Below are 20208 nucleotides of genomic sequence, written 5' to 3' on the forward strand. Positions count from 1 at the left end.
CGGGGCCGCTGCGGTCGTGCCGGGAGGCCCAGGTGCGCCGCAGCGGCGTGGGGGGGCTCGGCTGAGGCCGTGCTTGCAGTCTCGTCCTCGCCTTTGGGAAGTGACTGCTTAATTTAATCCTGACTCTGTGCTGGGAAGCGAAGGGTGAGGTGTCAGCTGGCTTAGTGGTGGGAGCCAAGGCTGTCCTGCTATGAGTCTGCTCCAGCTATAGCACTTGAAGCTCTGCTTCGTGTTCATTCAGAAACACAGATCTGGCTGTGAATAGGTATGTAGTCAGCTGAGTTAGCTTAACAATCCCTTGTCTTTGAATTTCACCCTGCTTTGAGCAGGGTGATTGGAGTGGACTCCTTCCAGGGGTGTCTTCCAACCCAAACTAGTCAGATTCCAGTGACTGCTAACTAAGCAGTGTATCCAGGGCATCAGGAATCGGATGTGTTGGTTGTGTGGGCTCTTCCACCCCATGAGTCAGGTGGGTTTGAATGCTTATGGGGATCTGACTCCCCAGTTTTGATTAGCTTGCTTACACTGTCTGTGCCATGCTAAGTATTTGTGTCCAGAGAATCTTGTGTAGCTTTCCTGTCTTCCTAATCTGACTGCCTTAGGATGGGTCATGGTGGGAGTAGCTTGCAGGTGGCCTGACAGGCTTGTAAGTCAATATATACTGTATCTGTGGTGTAAGTCAAGGTGTTCTAGAGTATTAGCAACTTATGTGACATTTCTAGCAATTCATGCCTGGAAAATGAGTTGTCACCCTGATCAGAACTTGAGATGGAGGTAAGCCAGGTCATTGGTTTGACTGCTGGGGAGTTTTTCACTTGAACACTCAAATGTGTAGTGTCCAAGAGCCCTGCTACATAGGAAGCATGTTACTGCAGGATTTCAGCAGACTTTCAAATGCAGATGTCATGTAGCTTGCACTCATGTGCTTAAGATTGTTTCAGCTGTAAACATGGGCAGCCCTTCTGAAACAGCATTCAATCAGAACTGTTTCTTCACCCCATTTAGATGTGGCTGTGTCCATTCATGAGTAGATTCCTTTGTGTATATAGGAATCTCTGTCCACTCCCACTAGCTTCAAACTGATGCTCACTGGTCTGTGTGCTATTTGGGAAGAAAGGATTTTTTTATGTAATATCAAGATATGGACTTAGGAGATCTAAGAGCAATACAAATATTTTACCAGCATGGCTCTGTCCAACCCTGAAAATGTAGTGATGAGATGCAATGTTTCATTGCTAAATAACAGGCCTGTGCCCTGAAGGACTTGCATGCTAAAGCTCATTTGGGGACAAACTGTATAGACAAGACAGAACAAGCTATTCTTCATATTGTAACAAAGCAAACTAGTGGTGTCTGTAGCTTTTAGCAGTTATCAAATATTCAGAGCATGTTCTGTAATTGGTTTTTGAAGGAGGAGACAAGCTTGAAGTTAGCTTTAGGGAGGTCTTGTTCCCACACCAATTTATGTGCTATGTACAAATCATGAAGAGCAACTTGGGTGGACTGTTTTTAAAAAAAAAAAGTTGGAGTCTGAGACTGAGGCAGATAAGTAGGCAAAAACTGAGTTATGGAAAAGTCTTTGAATTTGACATGGTGGAAGCGAAGACAAATTCCTGAGGCATGCGTATCTAGTGAGTAATCTTCTACTGACTGAAAAGATTGAGTGGAATAAGGTGTGAGAGAGACAGACTGGGTAGGGAGGCACTTGTAGTGATTGAGGGTGAATAAGTGTAGAGAGGGTCTCAATCTCTTGTTCTTTTATTTAAAGCTGGAAGATGTCCTACCTGTAGGAAGAGGACAAAAGATGATTTCTGAAACAATCAATTGGATAACAGGATGACAAACCAAAGATAATTGGAGAAAATGACTTCAAGTGGCTTAGCTAAAAGCATCAAATAGGAAATGCAATTGGCAAGCAGGAAATGTGCTACTCTGCCACTGATAGTGGGTATTCATATTTAGTGTGGCTATTGGCACAGCTTCAGCCAATATGAATGACTTGAATATCACCTGTTAAGTTGGTGATAAGATGCTTCAATTGTCCATACCTAAAACTACTTTAACCTCTGAATTTCAGTATTTTGTTTGGATTTTGTTTTTTGCATGCATTCCTCAGGTTACTCCATCAGTTTCATCATCATGTAAAACTTAAACTGCTTATTTCAATGTTCCTGATGCCACCTCTTGGATGTAATATCTAGCTAGTAAACATCTCATTTTTGTCTCACCTGGGACATTCATGCAGTTTTAGCTTGAAAAGGTAAGCTGTAATTAATCAGACCCCTTATTTTGCAAAGAATAATTCATGCTTGCTTCACGGTATTGCTGTTAAACTTACAGTTGGATAACAAGTGAAACTCTTCTCCATGCTACCGTGTGATCAACAGCAGTCTTTGGTCCTAGACTAGAACCAGACAGCAAATGTGCCTGCTGTTGGTGAGACTTGTTCCTCTTGTATGGTATTAAAGCATCATGTTGATGTGATAGGGAGTGGAGGTGTTGTCAACAAGCAGGACTCTGTTCTGCTGTCTATCTCTTGAATTTTGGTGAGGGAAGATAGATGTTCCACAGATCTATTAGGAAAAGTCCCTTTCTCAGTGTACTGGCTAATGGCTTGTAAAGCAGTCAAGTGAAATGAGACCAGCTGTTCAGATAGGCTGTTTCTGATGCTGTAGTCACTTGGCTCGAACAGAGAAGTGACTTATGATCAGTATTATTTTCCTGGTTGTTTTCAGCCACAAGTCTTGAACTGAGACATCCCTAACTGTAGTTTGCTGTCTGACTTGTAATTCTCTGCATTACACTAATACTTATCTGTTATTTCTAGCCAACTACAATGACTTATACCAATGGTCAGTGGAATCCTTCTCAGACTTCTGGGCAGAATTCTGGAAGTTCAGTGGCATTGTATGTTCTCACCTGTATGATGAGGTAGGTCAGTATTTGTGTTGCATGCAACTGTTTAAAACAGTGATATTTTACAGTAAATCTTTTGACCTGTTCCTGGAGCCTACTAAACTGCTACTGAGTAAGCACTTGTGCAGGTGATGTGATGAACCCTTCATGTATACAGTCCTGGACTTCCTTGTGTAGTAGATTGTAGTGTTCTGTTGCTGATGCATTTTTGTGCAGTGAAATTAAAATCTGTGATCTTAGAACAATTCTCAGTGTTGTGGTGTCCTTGTTCTGGGTTCTCAAATACCCTGGCGCTCCTCTGGCTGCTTATGTGAGGACTCTGCTGGTACTGCCTTCTCTTTGATTATGATGGTGGCGCATCATCCTGCTTTTGAAATGCTGGCAGGCAGTCAAGTTTGTTTGTTCCTGAGCCAGCCTACCTGATAAGCACACCTACACCTGTTCCACTCCAGTTTTGTGGAACTGGTTCTGGAAGTCTTGAGACAGATGTAGGCTTGGAATATCTTTGAGGGAATGGTGGTGGCTGAACATGAGTGGAATACCAGACCATGCCACAGAGCACCTTTGAGGTAAAGGTGACTTGGCCTTCCAAATGGAGGACAAAGTTGGAATTCTTGTACACTCCTGGCGTGGGATATCAACATAAACCTGTGGTTTTCCATCTGCGGATTGACTAATCACTTCAAAAGCTTGATACAAAGGAACCTTCCTGGGACTTGGTGGAGAAGGGTCTGAACTTGGTTCTTAATTCCTGGCGGCTATCTGTTCTGAGAACACTTGGAGTACTAGCGGTTCTGCAGAGGAAACTGGTAAGATGAATTTCCTTCTATCTGGTAGGCTTGCGTTGCATGATTTGATAGATTAGCAGTTTCTTCCCTTGTGACTCCTGTCATGAAACTTCATGCTCAGGTGTGAGACAGTAGTTCTGTCTTAATCCATCCCACTCCTTAGTGATTAAAATCAGCAAGAATGCAAGAACAGGCCTGCTTCTTGAAGTGTGTAGTCTAGCTGTAAATACTTTTTAGTCCTTTTCATAATTTCTTCTATAGTTAGTTGTTCAAAGTCTAGCCAGTTTGGATTTGGGATACTTGTCTTGTCCTCTCCTTTCTCCCCATAGTCTGTGCTGTTAGCAAGGCTAGTTTTTCTGAATTACTGTACAAATGTAAGTTGTCCTGAGCAAACAGTTCAGAGCAAATATTTTCCACCCCTGTATCTGTACTGAGCAAACTGAACAGTGAGTAATACTACTTGTTCTCTTGTCTTACAGGATGGGCATTTCAGGAAGTCTGTCCTTACAGACACCACTGTTGGCATATTCAGTGACTGGACAATTTGAAAGACTAAACCAGACAATGGTGGCCAAAGTGAACCTGAGGATAAGAAGCAAGAAGACAGGCATGCCTAGGAAGGCTTTAACTAGAGTTGGTGTGGAAGAAGCAGGTGGGGGGGGGGTCTGGAAGCTCACAGAAAGACCTTGCTGTGATTGAGACTGTAGAACAAGGGGCTGTTGATGGGGCATATTCTTCTGCAGTACTTTGTCCATTCCTTATGAAACTTATTGTTAGCCTCTACCTTCCCCTCAGTGTCAGTACTGAAGTATCAGCTTCAAGGCTTGGCTCAAATTATCTTGAGCCTAGAAGGTGTCATTGTGGCAAGGATTTTCATGACCAGATTCATTTCTGGTGGATGTCAGGAGGAAAGGCTGGTCACAGTAACTCTTCTGGGACAGCAAAGAGCTGAAGAGTTTGAGGCTTCCTACAACTTGATCCTTGCTGTTTGTCAGCAAGTGTTATGCTTTGAAGAAAATAAAAGTTTTAATGAATCAGATTTGACTGTTTTGTTCCTAACCAGTGAAACATCTCTACTTTCACAAGTCAGGTTCTTGGAATACTGATAACTTTGCATATATTTAATATGAGCTTCTACATCAGTCTCAGTTTGGAGTCAGTGGAAAGACTTTGCTTTTCCTTTAGGAGCTCTGTAGGCACACAAAGCCTGTGAATTGAAACAGCAACAGCTTTCCCATTTGTGGAAAGATCTTGGGCTGAGATGGATGCTTTCCTTGGGGGGAAATAGCCAGCATTTCATTTAAACTTAGTAAGGGTGTTAAGCATGCTCTTTATACATGCTTATGTAACTCTATAGTGATAGATACCCATGTCACTTCTGAAGAGAAATGGGTACAACATATAAAGCCATCCTGGTGTGACAGCACTGTTATCTGCTGTGTCAAGTTACAAGTAGCTGCTGATTGAGAAATACAGCCTAAACATCTGTGCTTTACTCCTGAGATGTACCTGATGGCTTTCATCTTGTGGGGTATTTGGGAGGGCAGGCAGGCTGCTTTGAGCATTCTGGTAGTGCCTGATCCCTTAACTCTTCATGAGGTATGCAATTTGTATCCAGCAGATACAAAACATTACATGTAGCACAATTTAATATAGGGACTGTCTCTTTCATATTTATGGTAAAATTTCATTCTCAAAGGTATAGTCTGTGCTTACAATAGTGCCTAAGGCAAGCACAAGCTTTCAGTGGCCTGATGATGCATGTTAATAGCAGACAATGCTATTATCTAATAATAGTTGTGCAGCAGATTGCTTAAATATGCAGCAGATGTGATAGGGTACTGTTGATAAACATGAGTTGCTTGTTCCTAGCTAGTGAGGTTAGGGAAGTGGTCACTGTCTGGTCAGCTGCTGTGAAGAGCAGTTGTAGAACAGCAGCTGGTGGCATAGGAGCGCAGCATGTTCTTGTAACCACACAAACTGGCCTTGTATGGCTCAGTGCTGCTGTGAGTAGGAGTAAAGCCCTACTCATTAAATGAGGGCTCGTGTTGTCAGCAATGCTACTGTCAGCAGCAGTTCCTTCCCTTTCTCTGCAGAGCTGCTGAGCACTCATGTTGGGCTCTGAAGTCTGAGTGAAAGGCTTGTGGGTTTCATACCCTTGCTGGAACTGGGAATGATCTTCTGCTAAATCACTAGCAGACCTTGAGTTTCTGTTGCTTGCCAAGAGCTCTCTTTTAAGGGAGAGACCAGTTTGTTCATGTAATGAAGTAGCACCACTGAAGTGATATTGGGCCTAACTAGGATTTCTGGGCATCGTGCTAGCAGAAAAAAATGGAGCATTAAGTAGGTGGATCTTGTACCATATGCTGGTGGAGCTCTTGGAAGGGACACTTAGCTTCAGGAAAAATTAGAGCTGTGATAAAGCTTGCCCTGGGAAAAGCTTAAAACCTTCTTGTTCGCTTCTGTTAAAGCTGAGGAAGTCAGTAATAAAAGTCTGTTTTGAAGAATTCCTTCTATTTATTGCAGTAGTATAGCGCTATAAAAGAATTATTTCTGCAACCTGGGTTGATGAATTGTGTAAGCATTAAGATAATTCAGTTTAGCTAATTTTTATGAGCACAGAGATCTACCTGGCATTTTCATTTTAGGAAATTCACTTGAAATAAAGTAATACAGTAGTTTCCGTGTAAGCTCTAACTTTCTCTTAAAAACATCAATTTTAGAATTGCCTCTGGTAATACATACTGTAAATCTCAAAGTACAAAAACATTGTTTGAGTTTTATCTGACTTTCAGAAGAGAGCCTTATACTTGGCTCAAAAGAGCTCTGTTTCCAGAAATGCCCATGCCTCATGCTCTAGAACCTGAGGGCGTAAACTGAAGCTTTCAAAAACACAGCTATACAAAAAAGTTTCCATTTAAAGATTGCAGAATACATGTGCTGTTGGGTAGCTGAATCTAAACACTGGAGCATTTAGGATGGAGGATACAAACCTTTGAATTATACTAAGAGCCTCTTTTCCTATTACTGTTATTAAAGGTATATTCCTAAATGTGACTTACTGGGGGTAATTGAGTTCTCATTGAGAGTGTTAATTAGTTTGTGATGGTAGGAAAAGTTGTTTCAGCTGAACTTATTTTTGTAACTTCTTTTCATTGTACTTCTCAGTTCTTCTCAAGTCTTAGAGTCCTAAGTGGTAAATTATTTAATATGCATTTATCAAGTTGTTGAACCCTCTTTTTAGAAAAGAGTAAATCAATGGTAGAAACATGTACTCTGATATTTTACAGCACAACACTTGTTAGTTGTAGAGGCTAGTAGCGGTGCTTTTGCACTCTGAATGAAGCTGTGGTATCTTTATGTTTGTTGCAACTTAATCTTAAAAAATGGAGAAGTAGAATAAAAACAAGATCAAACTTTTTAGTTATGTATGATTGTACAGGTCACTAATTTAGCCTATGACTTGTTTGAGTTACCATTGCTGATGTTGGCTCCTGTACTTTGTGACTCATGTTGGGCAAAACCGGATGCTCTCACCTTTCATGCTTTGGCTTTTGCGAGGGGAAAGCTGGCCTGTATGGCCTGGTAGAGAGCTGCACTATGCTGTAGCTAAGTCCCTGCTCCGGATGATCCTAGAACCAAAGCCCTGATATGTACTGCACTTTGCCTGTGTTTTGCAGTCTACATATAGTCATATGGTTTGGTTCACTTGCATATTTGAGGCTGGTCTGAAAGTAGAACTAGGAACTTTTTCAGTCTGGTTCTAATTATGATTTTGCATGTGATAGTTGACAGATTGTTAATCTTCTTAGGCCTGTAATTGCGGGATCTATTGTCTGTTTGCCATCTGCAAACTGGGGGAGATGGTTCTTGCCTAATGGAGTGCGTTAAGAGTATGAAATTAGGTAGCTAATATCTCTATAATGCTCTGAAAAAGGAAATGATGTTACAGTTTTCCAGAAACGTATCCTTTTTTTGTTGTTGTTCTTCAGGTGGTTGATGCATCCAAAAGTATTGCAGATGTCCCAGAATGGTTTAAAGGTAGCCGTCTGAACTATGCAGAAAATCTTCTAAAGCACAAGGAGAACGACAAGATTGCACTTTATGCAGCGAGTAAGTATTAATTAGTAGCTTTATTGTATTTGTCTCTAAGGCTAAGTCCTGTGAACTTTAAAACAGCTCTGCTTTTTCTGAAACCTTGAAATAAACTGGCTTTGGATGAAGAGAGAAGAGGAGAATAAGGCTGTCAACTCTGCAGAATCTGTCATCCCAGTCCTCAAAATAAGGCGAAATATGCTCCAGGAATATAGCTATCTTGTTCTGAAAAGTTCTYGTCAATGTAAATCAGATTTTCTTTTACTAAAATGTGCTTAACTGCATCAAGGTAATGGAAGTCATGCTGTGTTTAGCATCACTTGCTATTTGAGCCACTAGTTCACGTTTGTCATACACTTGCCTAATGCTTGCCTTCAGGAAGCTTTTTTGGCACTGTCCTTCCCATCCACCCTCCTCCTTTGCTCTTAGGAAATTAAAAGGAATACATAAGGAATATGTATACACAAGGAATGCATATGGTGTGGGTAGGAATTAAATCTCTTTTTTTTGCCAGTACTGAAAGGAAGGAGAGTTACGTGCATGGAAGAGTCAAAATTTTCCTTTTATGGAACACTAAACTTTAGCCTTAATTTTTTATTGTATGGAGGAAGATTTAAATCCAGGTAAATCATGGTTTCAGCATAGTATGAGGATGGTAAAGTTAAGATAATGAAGACCTTTCCATGTACTTGCTGGCATTTGTAACTTTTAAAAATGATTTTTATCTCTGTTAGATGGCTTTAACTTCTGTGCAGGTGTGTCTGAGTGCCTCCTTACTGAATTGTATTGGGAGCTTTTCTTTAGCTGGACCTAATCTTTCTCATTAGACTGACCAAGAGACAATGCTTCTTAATAGCTTAACAGTAAACAAAGCAGCCTTAGAGCTCATTATCAGAGAAAATTATACAAAACTATGGATTGATTGCATGTAGTCTTGTCTTCTGACTTCTGGGGTATGGCAACAGCTTTGGTAGCTGTTGAAAATAAAGCGGTGTGAGCGAACAGAGTCCTCTTCTGGAAGCTTAGTTCTGAAGAAAGGAAGCTTACCAGGTGCATTTTACTGCTCAGAGGTATTGAAACAAAGCTCTCTGATCATATACATAAAATCAACTCTCAGTTCAGAGAGGATGGGAAAGTCTGTGACCCAGTTTTGGTGTAGTAAGAATTCATCTGGTAAAGTCTGATAGATATGAGGACTGTAATAGAAAGCTGGCTTCAAAATGATGAGCTTCAACTCATCACTTTCAAATTCTAAGATCTTTAGGAAAGCTTCTTATGTATTAACTAACGGGAAAATCAATATAGTTACTGTTTAAACAAGTCCTTTGCAATAGCTGAAAGCCAAACACCAATCAGTAAGTTGACTCTAAACTTATGTAGAATTGACACGATTGATTTCTGTCGTCTCTGGATAAATGTTAAAAGGTAAACGCATCACTGGAGAAAAACAGTGAGTTTCTCAAATATTTGTCCAAATTATTGAAGGAATCATTAGCAACTTAGTGAATTAGCTGGTTTGATATGATTACATTGTCCCTTTAGATACTGTTTCTTGTTAGGACATCATTAGGTATACTGGAGACTCACTGCTTTGTGTAGCATAATCATGGGGGACTATATCAACAGGAACAAAATTATTTCCCAGTTGAGTCAATGCCTGAGCCTTCTACTGGGGGCCTTAACCATGGCACAGCATCCCACAGTCCTACTTCCTGTTGTTCCGTGGGAACACAATCTGTAGATAGGCCCTGTGCAGGGAACTACACATTACACGTTACATTGCTTCACATCACCACCTGCTCTGTTGCTCTGTGTTGGTCTAAATTTACCTGGGTGCATGTCTAAGAAGGCAAAAGAGAAAAAATAATGTTCCCTGCTTAAGGAAATCATTCTTACTGTAGCTGATCTGGAAAGACAAATACAGTGCGTTTTTGTTGCTGCATCCTTGGCATGTGTGTTTTCACGAGAAATGCTGGATACTGGAAATAGGATGGGCCAAGTGGTTTGCAGGAGTCAAAGTGAGGAAGTACAGGAATGGACCTTTAAGATGACAAACTTTGCATTTCATAACATCTAGATTTGTTTTCTTTTGCCAGTGATTTATTAAGAGCTTACATAACATCTGACATCCAGTACAAAAATGAAAACTCCYTGCAGATCTTTTCAGAGATGAATGTAGTCCAGTATGGTGTATATGCTTTGTGGTATCTTGGCAAAGACAGATGTTTAAAAAGCATACTGAAGCTGAGACCTTAACTATGAGTGTGATTTTCTACTCAACAGTGACTTGCCTTAAAATCTAAACTTAACAACTTACTGCTTCTTCCTGAGACTGAGAAAACTGAGCAACAAGGGGAAATGAGGTTGTTCTTTCCATGTTAGAAAGCAGCCTCAGTGAGTGCAATCTATTTATCATGAATGCGCTTTGAGAACACACCTTTCTCCAATCATCAGCTTGCATTTTCAGCRGTGTACGTTCCTGCCTTTAAAAAAAGTCTTCATGTCTGCTGAGTGAACACTACTGATTGATTAATACGGGATTCCTATTAAAAAGAAAAGCTTGGTACAGCCTAAGAGGAACTTGAAAAGCCAAAAATACAGTTGAGGGAACTTTTTCCCTAGAATTGCTTCATATTCTCTTCCTTCCAGAATTATTTGTTTGTACTAGATTCTACTACTTAGGTTGCAATGTAAAATTTCTGATTGGTTGTACTTGTAAATCTTTTTTCCTCAGAGGAAGGCAAAGAAGAAATTTTGAAGGTTACTTTTGAAGAACTGAGACAAGCTGTAGCTCTGTATGCTGCAGCCATGAGGAAGATGGGAGTTAAAGTAGGAGACAGAGTTGTGGGTGAGTAACTTTATTTTTTGAAGGATAGGAGGTGAAATTTCCTTGAAATATGCAAATGAGTTGTCAGGGTTATAGAAACATGAATATTAAATCCTCTTTCACAGAAATATTCTAAAGAAAAGGCTCTGGTGCTGCCACATTTATGTTTGTATGAAATATGTTTTTAGAGGGAATGAAGCTGGATTAGCCTGCAATTTCTCAAGCACTGGAGGGGGAAGGAAAACACTTCATTCATTGCTTCACTGAAGTCTTTTATAAGCACTCTGGAAGCAGGATTTTGTATCTAGCTAAGCTTTGATTCATGAGGTCTGGCAGATTCAAACTGGGGCTGTGTTGGGAATTATGGTTCCCAGTTTTGTTCCTTTTTTGTGCCAGCTGAAGTCCCTGCAGCCCCAAGTAATATGCCGCATTGTGAACTGCAGTTCTTGAGGACTGGACATGTAGTCGTTTCTGGCACAATGCTTCTGGGAACCATGACTTCCAGCAGAACAGTGAACAGCTGATGAGCAGTAACTTTTCAAATCATCCCAGTACAAGTTAATAGAGCTTAGTAGTTAGAACCCTATAATCCTTTCAGTAACTTGCAGTATTTTCTGGAGAAATTTAAGGGCCTTAGTCCTGTCATAAAAATATCATGCAGATTTTTCTATATACACAGGCTTTTCTTTGTCTTGTGAACAGATTGTACAGTATACAGTCAAGGCATAGACAGGAGTTACTCAAGCTGGCCTCAGCTCTGTCAGTATACTCTGTTTCTGAATTGCTGGTTTTGATCTTCTTGTTAAGACACTGCATGTCTGCATTTCACATCCTCTGTGCATTTCACCACCTCAGTGTGGTGCAAGTCAAAACTAATATCATTGAAGCTCCTTGACTCCTACCTAGTTCTACTGATTTGGGTATCCATCTTACTATTGGAATCATGGGTTCTTTGAGCAATACTTGGCAACTATCCTAAGTATGTATAAATTCTGATGTGGTGAAAACACAAAGTGAGGAAACTACTCAGTTTATCTTCTGCATGTTACAAAACAGAACTTGAACCCATATCTTCAAAAACAGAAGGTTGTGCATTATTATTTTTATGAAAACCACTGTAATGACCTGCAAATGAAGATGGAAAATATACTCAAGAGATTTCATGCTTTGCACATGTGGTATGAGTATTCTACAGAACTGGTAACTGGACTTTTGATTATCACAGCTGTTAGCATGGTGTTTTGCATCGAATTATAGAGCCAAATCGTTAATCAGGTATGAGCCATCCATCAAAGACAGGGATGATTGCCTGAATGAAGACTTAAGCTAAGATGCTTTAATTTTGTCTCCAGTTTCCATTTTAACACTGGCAAATTCATATCTGACAACTGACTGAGGAGCAACAGCCTGTCTGAAACCAAAGTAATGAATAGGAAAATTTATATTCTATAAAGATCAAGTATTTAGAACTTACAAGTGTAGTGTTTTTTACTACCTGTGCTCTGATGTGTACATCAAATGATAAATGTGGGTTGTATGTATCTAAAAAAGTTGCCACAACTACATTGGTAAACTGTATCCAGTTATTTCTTATAACTGGAAGCCAGGAGATCATGAAACCAATCCAAGTTGTAGTCAGATTTTTGTAGACCCTCTTTTAATACTTTCTGTGAACATGACTTGTCATGAAATACACTGATTGCACTCTTATGTGTCTTTCATAGTGAAATTTCTCCTGATACATTCAAAACAGATTGAGTTCTGTTTTGTATACTGATGCTTATAGAGTTTTATTACACCAAACCATATTGTTATATAAATAGGTATAAAAAAGATGTTATAACAGGGCTCTCAGAACAGTTCTTTGCATCTGTATTGCTGGTTATGAAGGATTAGATTTCATGTACAAGTGACAGAAATGGGCTATGTACCAGTTTGAGATCCCATAATATGCTGCAATGTATTGTGGAGAAAGTGGTGGAGCAATTCAGAAGACGAATTATTGGATATGTGTTGTCATTTTTTTGGTATGATTGAAAATTTTGCATGGAAAAGTCTTTGTGTTGGGGGGCAGTAGCTATAAACGATAGTAACAGCAGCTCCAGCTGTAGCTTTGGTGTCTTCGTGTGAATAGATACCTGCTGTTCTTTCCTGCTTTACTATTTCTCAGGTTAAAGTCCATTTGTTAGCATGAGTCATCAATATACAAAGCCTAAATGAGACTTTTTTAATAGCAAAATAGAAGAAAATATTGTTCCCTAGAGTAACAGATGGAACATTAATGTTTAAGTATGACCAGATGCAGTCCTGTCAATTGGGAACATTCGTTGTGAATCAAGATTAAACCATTTTTTCTACATGAGATTTTGTTGTGTTCTAAAGTACAAATTAAAGTGCCGTTTACAGTCTTGATTAGCCTTTCTAGAACTGTTCTTATCAAAAGCATTAGAAATACTGTTTTGGGGAAAAGGCAAAAAATTTGGGGCCATCATTTTGTTTGTTTTGTAAGCAGTTCTCTAAGATATACTATGTCAGAGAAATCTGCCTTGTAGCTGGAGAAGAGGAGCAACTGTACTATTCAAATACCTGTTGGAGTCACTAGTAGTAATAATTATACTAATAATGCTATTATAATTTAATAACAATTCCTTTTAGTTAATGGCAGTATTTTGCTTAGCATAACTGCAGGCTGGCTGACTCTTGAGTCTTGTTTGTTTTGGCAGTGGCTCACCTCTTTGCATATAATTTTAATTAAAAAGCATAGGTGATATTAAAAAAATCACATGAATAAAGTAGCACACTGTAGATACTCCTTATATTTATTTATACATTTTTTTAAAATGTGCTTGCAAATGTTAACAATTCCAAATTTCTGTTGATAATTCATCCTTATTGTCAGTACTTACTTCCACCTAAAGAGTAGGATTTTAGCTGTGCACTTTAAGGTCCTATTCTCACAAGAGAAAATGTGCTCATTGACTAATGGGAAGCCCGGATGTTTAATAATTGCAGTCTCTGGCTTTCTAGTGGTGTTACTGTTAAAATAAATAAAAAGAGGGACAAACAAATATACTGAAAGTGCAAAGAAAAACACATGTGATGTGGCCAGACTGCTTTGTTTTTAAAGCTTTTGTGATCTATTAACATATTTGAATTATTATAGACAGGTCATTTTTTGCAAATGTTATACAGTCATAAAATTTCCTTATAGTAGTTCTTTTCAAATACTTTTATGCTCTTCCTGTCAACTTAAATGAATACAAAGGGGGAGATGTTCAGTTATAAAGGGTGTACTTCCACTTTCAAACTCTAGGCACCAAAGCAAATACAGCTACAAGATTTTGATTTCAGCTACTATGAGATTTCTTCTTAAAGAACAGATTTTTCTGGATTTTTCAGGAAAACTTTTAAGRAAGTTATAGTATCTAAGGAAGAATATCTTTCTGGTGACACATGATGACTTTCAAGTTGGGGTAGCCTAGGTGTTATCTTACGACTACTCCCTCACTTCAAGAAGTGTTTTATATGTTTTTTTCAGAATGCCTTTATTCGTATGAAGTATGCAAGGTAGCCAAAGTTAAAACTTGCAGAGACTTTTGAAAAGGAACTAGCTGTGCTAAAGCAAGTAATAGTAGTATGGTAGGCTGTAAGCTATGTCCTGCTGTAATTTCCCAGAAGAACATTTTTTTGTGAGTGAGTGAAATGTGCATTTGGACTGTAGCTAGTTGTGATATTAGGCACGTAATTTGTCCTTTAGCTTTTTAGTTTTACCAGGCTACTCTGTTTGGATCCTAGCTTCTTAAATGTATGGAGTTAAGCTCTCAAGGCTTGAGTAAGCTGCAGTTGTTTCTTTCCTTGGGCTTTCTCGTRTTTTGTAAGCAAGTTTTCTGTCTTTCATGGGAGAGACCTTTCTGCCCAGCTCCTGGGGGTACCAGGTATCGGTGCTGGACCCCTCAAACATTTCAATAGCTTAAGCACACCGTTATTAGGAATTACAGTTTATTTGTGGAAGCAGACATGCATTGCTCTTGGAGTCCTTACAAAGCTTCTTTCTTTTATCTACACAGAAGAGACTAATGAATTGGGGCAAAATCTCTTTGTGTCCTTAAAACCACTGTATAATTTTGGGCTCGGGTAGAGCCTTTTAAATTATCCAGGGTCTTCACTGTGTAGTTTGTACTTTTTGTTCTTCTGGACAATTTTCTCRCACTCTAATTTTTTTCTGCACTCTCCTCTCTTACCATGGCTGGTGAGAGACTTTTACTTGTAATCTCTAGTCATATGAACCCGTATCAGCTCCATCAGTTGAGCTGTTGTGTAGTTCCCCTGGACCCTGAGTGCTGGACTCCTGGCTTTGACTGATTGCTTTGCCCTTGACAGCAGCCCATATCTAGGGAGAGCTTCCATTATGAAAGGAATCCAATAGGATTTTTAACAGCAATCCAATTATTTATATATATTTTAGATTGAGTCGCAACTTGTCTTTCATTTGTTTCTCTCCTATGCCAGATGATATTGGCAGTCTTTGGAGGGGCTGACACGTGACTTCACAGTTGGAGGCTGAAGCTGCTGGCTGTTCTCCAAATCCCAAATGGAAATGGAGGAAGACATGTTAAGTGCTGGGTGGAAAAGCTTGAGTCATGCACCCACTTGTGATATCAAAGATTAGACTCCCCAAAGTTTACCAATACCCACTGGGACCTAATTTGTTCCCAAATTTATGGCAGATGGCAGAAGGAAGGGTCATTCTTCATGTGGCTTCATGTGGCTTATTCATGCGGTAATTTAGGGCATGATTTTACTGCTTCTGAAAAATCAGCTTCTAAATAGAAGGGAGATACTTTCATCATTTTATTATAGTTGCCTAACACCTAGTCAGCCTGCCAGGCCCTGGTGCCCTTCATTGCAACTTTCTCTTAAAATCACTTAAGATCTTGAGCTGTTGACCATTAACATTTTTTTGCTGTGAATTTCATTTCCATTCTTTACCATCTCTAAGATAAGACTAGTTTAACTTTTCTTTGCATTTACCATATCCTTTAGTTTGTTAAATGGTTTGTTATAGTTGCGTCATGACAGTAATAATATGCTTAAGTCGGAGGTGGGTTAATGTGGGTGGACAAGCAGCATCGTCAGCACTTTTTCAGCTTGATTTCTCCCTAGTCTTTCATTTCCATCACTGAGGAGATTGCATTTAACAGTAAACATAATTGAAGCAGATGTGTTATGAAACACCTTTTCTTCTAAAGATACCTTGCAGTACTGTCAATGATGCCTGAACAGTTGGAAGAGACAGATACAATAGCTAATCCAAGCTGCACAAATCCAAGGGCAAAGCACTCTTGGTCTCCCACTGGCCATCTGTTTGGTGACTAACAGTGACTGCTGCGGGAACAGAATAAAACTGGGAGTGTCTGTGTTTTTAATCTCGGGATAGGTTGCACCTATTGTATCCCTGTAGGCAGCTTTGTTCTATTACAAGTCAGCAGTTAAAAACAAACTGATCTTCCCCCTGTGTTGACACAAAAACCCCTCAGCAAAGCGTCAATGAATTACATTATTTAAAGCTGGTGTTTTATCTATAGTAACTGTATTAGTCCTAGTGCTTACGTGGGTTTTAAAGCTAGCTTTGTAAGAAGATTAGCTTGTTACTAATAGTCTGAGGCTGCAGTAATGCTAGGTAGGATGACCATTTTAAAATCCTACAAGAGTATGAAATGCTATACTAATAACCAACAGAGRACCTGGAACTCTGATCTTTGAAATTGCCTTCTTTCTGTTTGTGAGCCAGGGTGGATCAATAGTATGAGCCATTGAGAGGATATTTTGGTTGCGGCTCCCTGCTTTTCCTTCCTCCTTTTGCATTCTTTCAAGGCTTAAACTGAATCTTTGATGCAGGGTCCAAGTTGTTGGGTTTTTGTTTTTTTTTTTTTTCCGTTCAGATTGCTAGAGATGTTTGGATGCCTCCATTTCTGAGTACACGTTTATGCTGCTTTATGAAGACATTAGATGCTTTCAGGGAATGTGTTCTCAGCCCTTTGAGAAAATGAGATTTGCTATAGTTTCCAGCATGACTACACCCAAAATTTTTGGACTATGGTTTTCATCTATTCCGTTGATAAAGTACTGTAGTATAAATGAACGTGTACGTTTTAAATTTCAGCATGCACTAGATTAAATAGTGATTAAATAAATAGAAAACACTGTCCAGAACAGATCAAGCAGTAAAGTGCCTTYAAAAAGATCCATACAGTATTGGTAAGATATCACTTGTCCTGCCTAGAGTTTTTGTCATAGGTTAAATTTTCCATAAAGGCAAATGGAATAACTTTATATGTATTTATGAGTCAGGAGGAACGCTGCTAGGACCTCTAGTTCTACAAACTCTGAATTCCTAGCTGCTGGCTCTCAACTTATGTGTTTTGATCCCTCTATTTGATTGCTTTCTAGTTCACCCAAAGAGAGAGTGAAAATCCTCCTTCCTCACTTTCTATTAAAAGAGGATAGTTTCCTCCCTTCTTACCAGCTTCAAGAAAGGGGAGGGTTCTGCCCAGAGATGTATCTTCTGTAGACATTACCTGTGCTGAGACACACCAATTTTGATCTTTTGCTGAAATATCATATCAAGGAACATGGAGACTCTAGTCAAATATATGAATAAACACCAAATGGATAATTAAATTAGCTGTGCCACTAATCTTCTGTAGCATGGAGCTTCTGTACATAGGTCATTGTTCTGTGAGCCCTGAAATGAATCCAACTAAAGGAAAGTTGGATTTTCCTCCTCTTTGTGTCTGCAATGTTTCTGTTTACCAAGTTTTGACCACTTATGACCTATGCCAAACTCCTGAATGCTTTGAGGATTCACTAGATATCTCAAGGGGCACAGTGAAAGGCAGTGTGTTTTACAAATATGATAGTTATATATCTATAATTGGTTTGCAGAATCTCTGATGTGAGAAAGGAAGAAAACATTTTTATTTCTGAGAATCCAGTTTTAATTTGGAAGACCAACAGAAGTACTACAGTTTGTAACTTTGGGATTTGGGAGCTGTTAAGGGACAAGTAACCCAAGTTCTTCTGTTGCTATGTTTGGAAGATCTTCTAGAACAAAACCACATTATTTTATTCATGATGTGTGGTGTTTGAGAATATAACAATGTGAAAATCCCGGCGAGCAGGCTGTTTGCCTTCAATGATCAGATAAAGGTGTAGAAACGCAGAGTAAGTTGCATTACGTGTTTCATACCTTTTGGCAGTTTTGGCTGATACTCTGAACTCAAGCACAACCTCAAAGCCAACTGACAAATAAAAGTAATGATTTAAAATTGTCTGGTTCAGAACAGTAAACAGACTTGTGTACTTGCCTTGAGGGCTTTTGTAGGAACAGTGAAGAGGAGACCTTGCATATAATAGAACTAATACTTTTAAGCTATGGGTGGGTAATCACACTGCTTCAAGGCTTGAAGAGACATCTTCTAGTCTTCAGTGCTATCTGACCTGTCGATAACCCCATCTAAGAAATGCAAAGTGGAAATGTTTGGCATCAATTAAAAAAAGAACTGCTTCCATCACACAAAGACAGTTCAGGCTGTTCTGCTCTGTAGATTTCAAATAATTGGTCTGGAGGAAGATTTATCTTAAAAATAAATAAAAAATTGAGCCTTTGCTGCCCTGTATGTACTTACAAACTTTACTGAACAAAACACCACAGACTGGAGGCAGCTATAGTGARCAATTTACATCTTAACATGCCATGAGGTTTTTACACATAACTGATTTTTTTCTAGAAATTGTTGGGTATAAGTCACTTACTATTTTCAAAGGAACTGAAGTTGATAGTCCTAAAAGCACAGCAGTTTACAGATTAGCTGAAGTCGGTCAAGCCTGATTAATAAAACGAATTTCACTTACTTTGAATCATGGTGAAGAAACATCTCAGTCTAAATTAAGACTTACTATTCAGATAAACTATTCTTTATGCAGTTGGAAAAGGATGGATTTTTCAAACTGTGTAGACAAACTGGCAAAAATCAAACTCAGTGCCATTACTTGATAAAGTTAAAACATAATAGAAATCATATACTAAGATCTGTGGTTTTAGTTCCTGTCCTGAAAAGTACTTCAGTAAGTATCTTTCAGTTTGGAAAGAACCAAGCACTAGTGAGTTTTTGCTACCTGGTAGAAACTGTGGAGTACCTGCAACTTGCACTGAAGTCTGGGATCTGTAGGTGCTCAACAGATTTGTAAAAGACATTTGAAAGCATTTTTATTGCTATTTAAGTCTGTTTTCAAACAGAGTTCTAATTAGATGTCCAAGTGTTGCAATTAGGCCAATCATTTGCCTTCTTTTAAGTACTTAGACATCATTCAGTTGCTTAAAAAGGCTTATCTGAAACTACAGATCTTTGATCTAATTTACTGTGGTTTAAGTGTGAATTACGGATGTATGTTCTTAATTTGTAGGTTGGATTCTGATCAATTGAGAGTCAGCCTCTCTCATATAGCAGGCTTTCTAGAGAGTTGCTTAAACTGAGCCAGCTGAATATCTAATGTTTGACATTAATTTCTTCTGTTTGCCTTGATAAAGTGAATTTAAATCTTGAAAGCTTGCTGCAGGCTAATGATAAAGCTGAAGAGCTAATTTGAGGTAGGAATGTTTCAGAGCTTGTCCCKCCATATTCCCTTTTCAGCTGAGACACTGGTTTTGCTAGTTTGTGTTTAAGATTCTGGCAGCACCTACCAGACAAAGTTTAGCTATGTGAAATTGAATCTCTGCTTTGGAACCTTAATATACTTAAAGCGTAAAACAAAAACATGAAGAAAACCCTGTCCACCCTCCTGCTCCAGATGTCTGTACCTAGAATATTGCTTTCAGATGCACCGTACATGCATATGTCAGCATACATATGTTGATCGCAATTAGAAGAATGAAGCCAGGTAAAAGTCACCTGATCTCTTCAGGTTATTTATGTCATTTCTGCCAAGCAAGCAATGAAATGTTTATCTTTCTCCAGTTAAGTTAAATAGCTGAGTACAAAATGTATTGAAAGGGTGTGTGAGAAAGGCATCTCTTGTGACATGATCTAAGTGCATAAGAGAACCTTAGGAGACATCAACAGTTAGCCAAACTTGCCTTCTTTTGAGATCCCTGCCTTTCTAAATACTACCAAGTAGTCCTAATCTTTCCTTCCAAATATTTAGTCACCTTAATAGTAACGGCCTGTTGCTATTGCATGGTGCTATATTCTTAGTCTCTATGTAGCCTGTTCAATCTACTAAATTACTCCTTCTCCCAGTCCCTCTTTTCCATGTGCCCTCTTCTTATCCTGAGAGTCTCATTAATAGAAAAAATTGTAGATTGAGAGTAATTTTGTGGATATCAAATCTGCTGTAACTGCTCTTTTCAGTGGAATTATTTCTATCACTGTGGTGATTAGACTTTGAATGAAGACATGAGTGGACGTGGCAAACTTAGAGTTAATTAAATGATGTTTCAGTCTAGATTTTTCCTTTTTTTTGGTGTAAACTGGCTATTGCTTATGCTGTAAGCATTGATCATTTTTTAGATTTCTTCCGCGT

At 39.0% G+C, this 20208-nt stretch overlaps 1 protein-coding gene across 1 annotated transcript in view; it reads left to right on the forward strand.

Annotated features, from left to right (window-relative positions):
- The window catches only part of AACS (acetoacetyl-CoA synthetase), a 56806-nt gene that overhangs the window by 7571 nt on the left and 29027 nt on the right, over window positions 1–20208 (forward strand). The window contains exons 4-6 of the mRNA XM_026058870.1: window positions 2755–2931; window positions 7697–7817; window positions 10534–10647. Coding sequence (XP_025914655.1) covers window positions 2755–2931; window positions 7697–7817; window positions 10534–10647 — 412 coding nt within the window. The remainder of the gene's footprint in view (window positions 1–2754; window positions 2932–7696; window positions 7818–10533; window positions 10648–20208) is intronic.

The sequence above is a fragment of the Apteryx rowi genome, unplaced genomic scaffold (genome assembly GCF_003343035.1).
Source record: "Apteryx rowi isolate R43461 unplaced genomic scaffold, aptRow1 scaffold_15, whole genome shotgun sequence".
Lineage (NCBI taxonomy): Eukaryota > Metazoa > Chordata > Aves > Apterygiformes > Apterygidae > Apteryx > Apteryx rowi.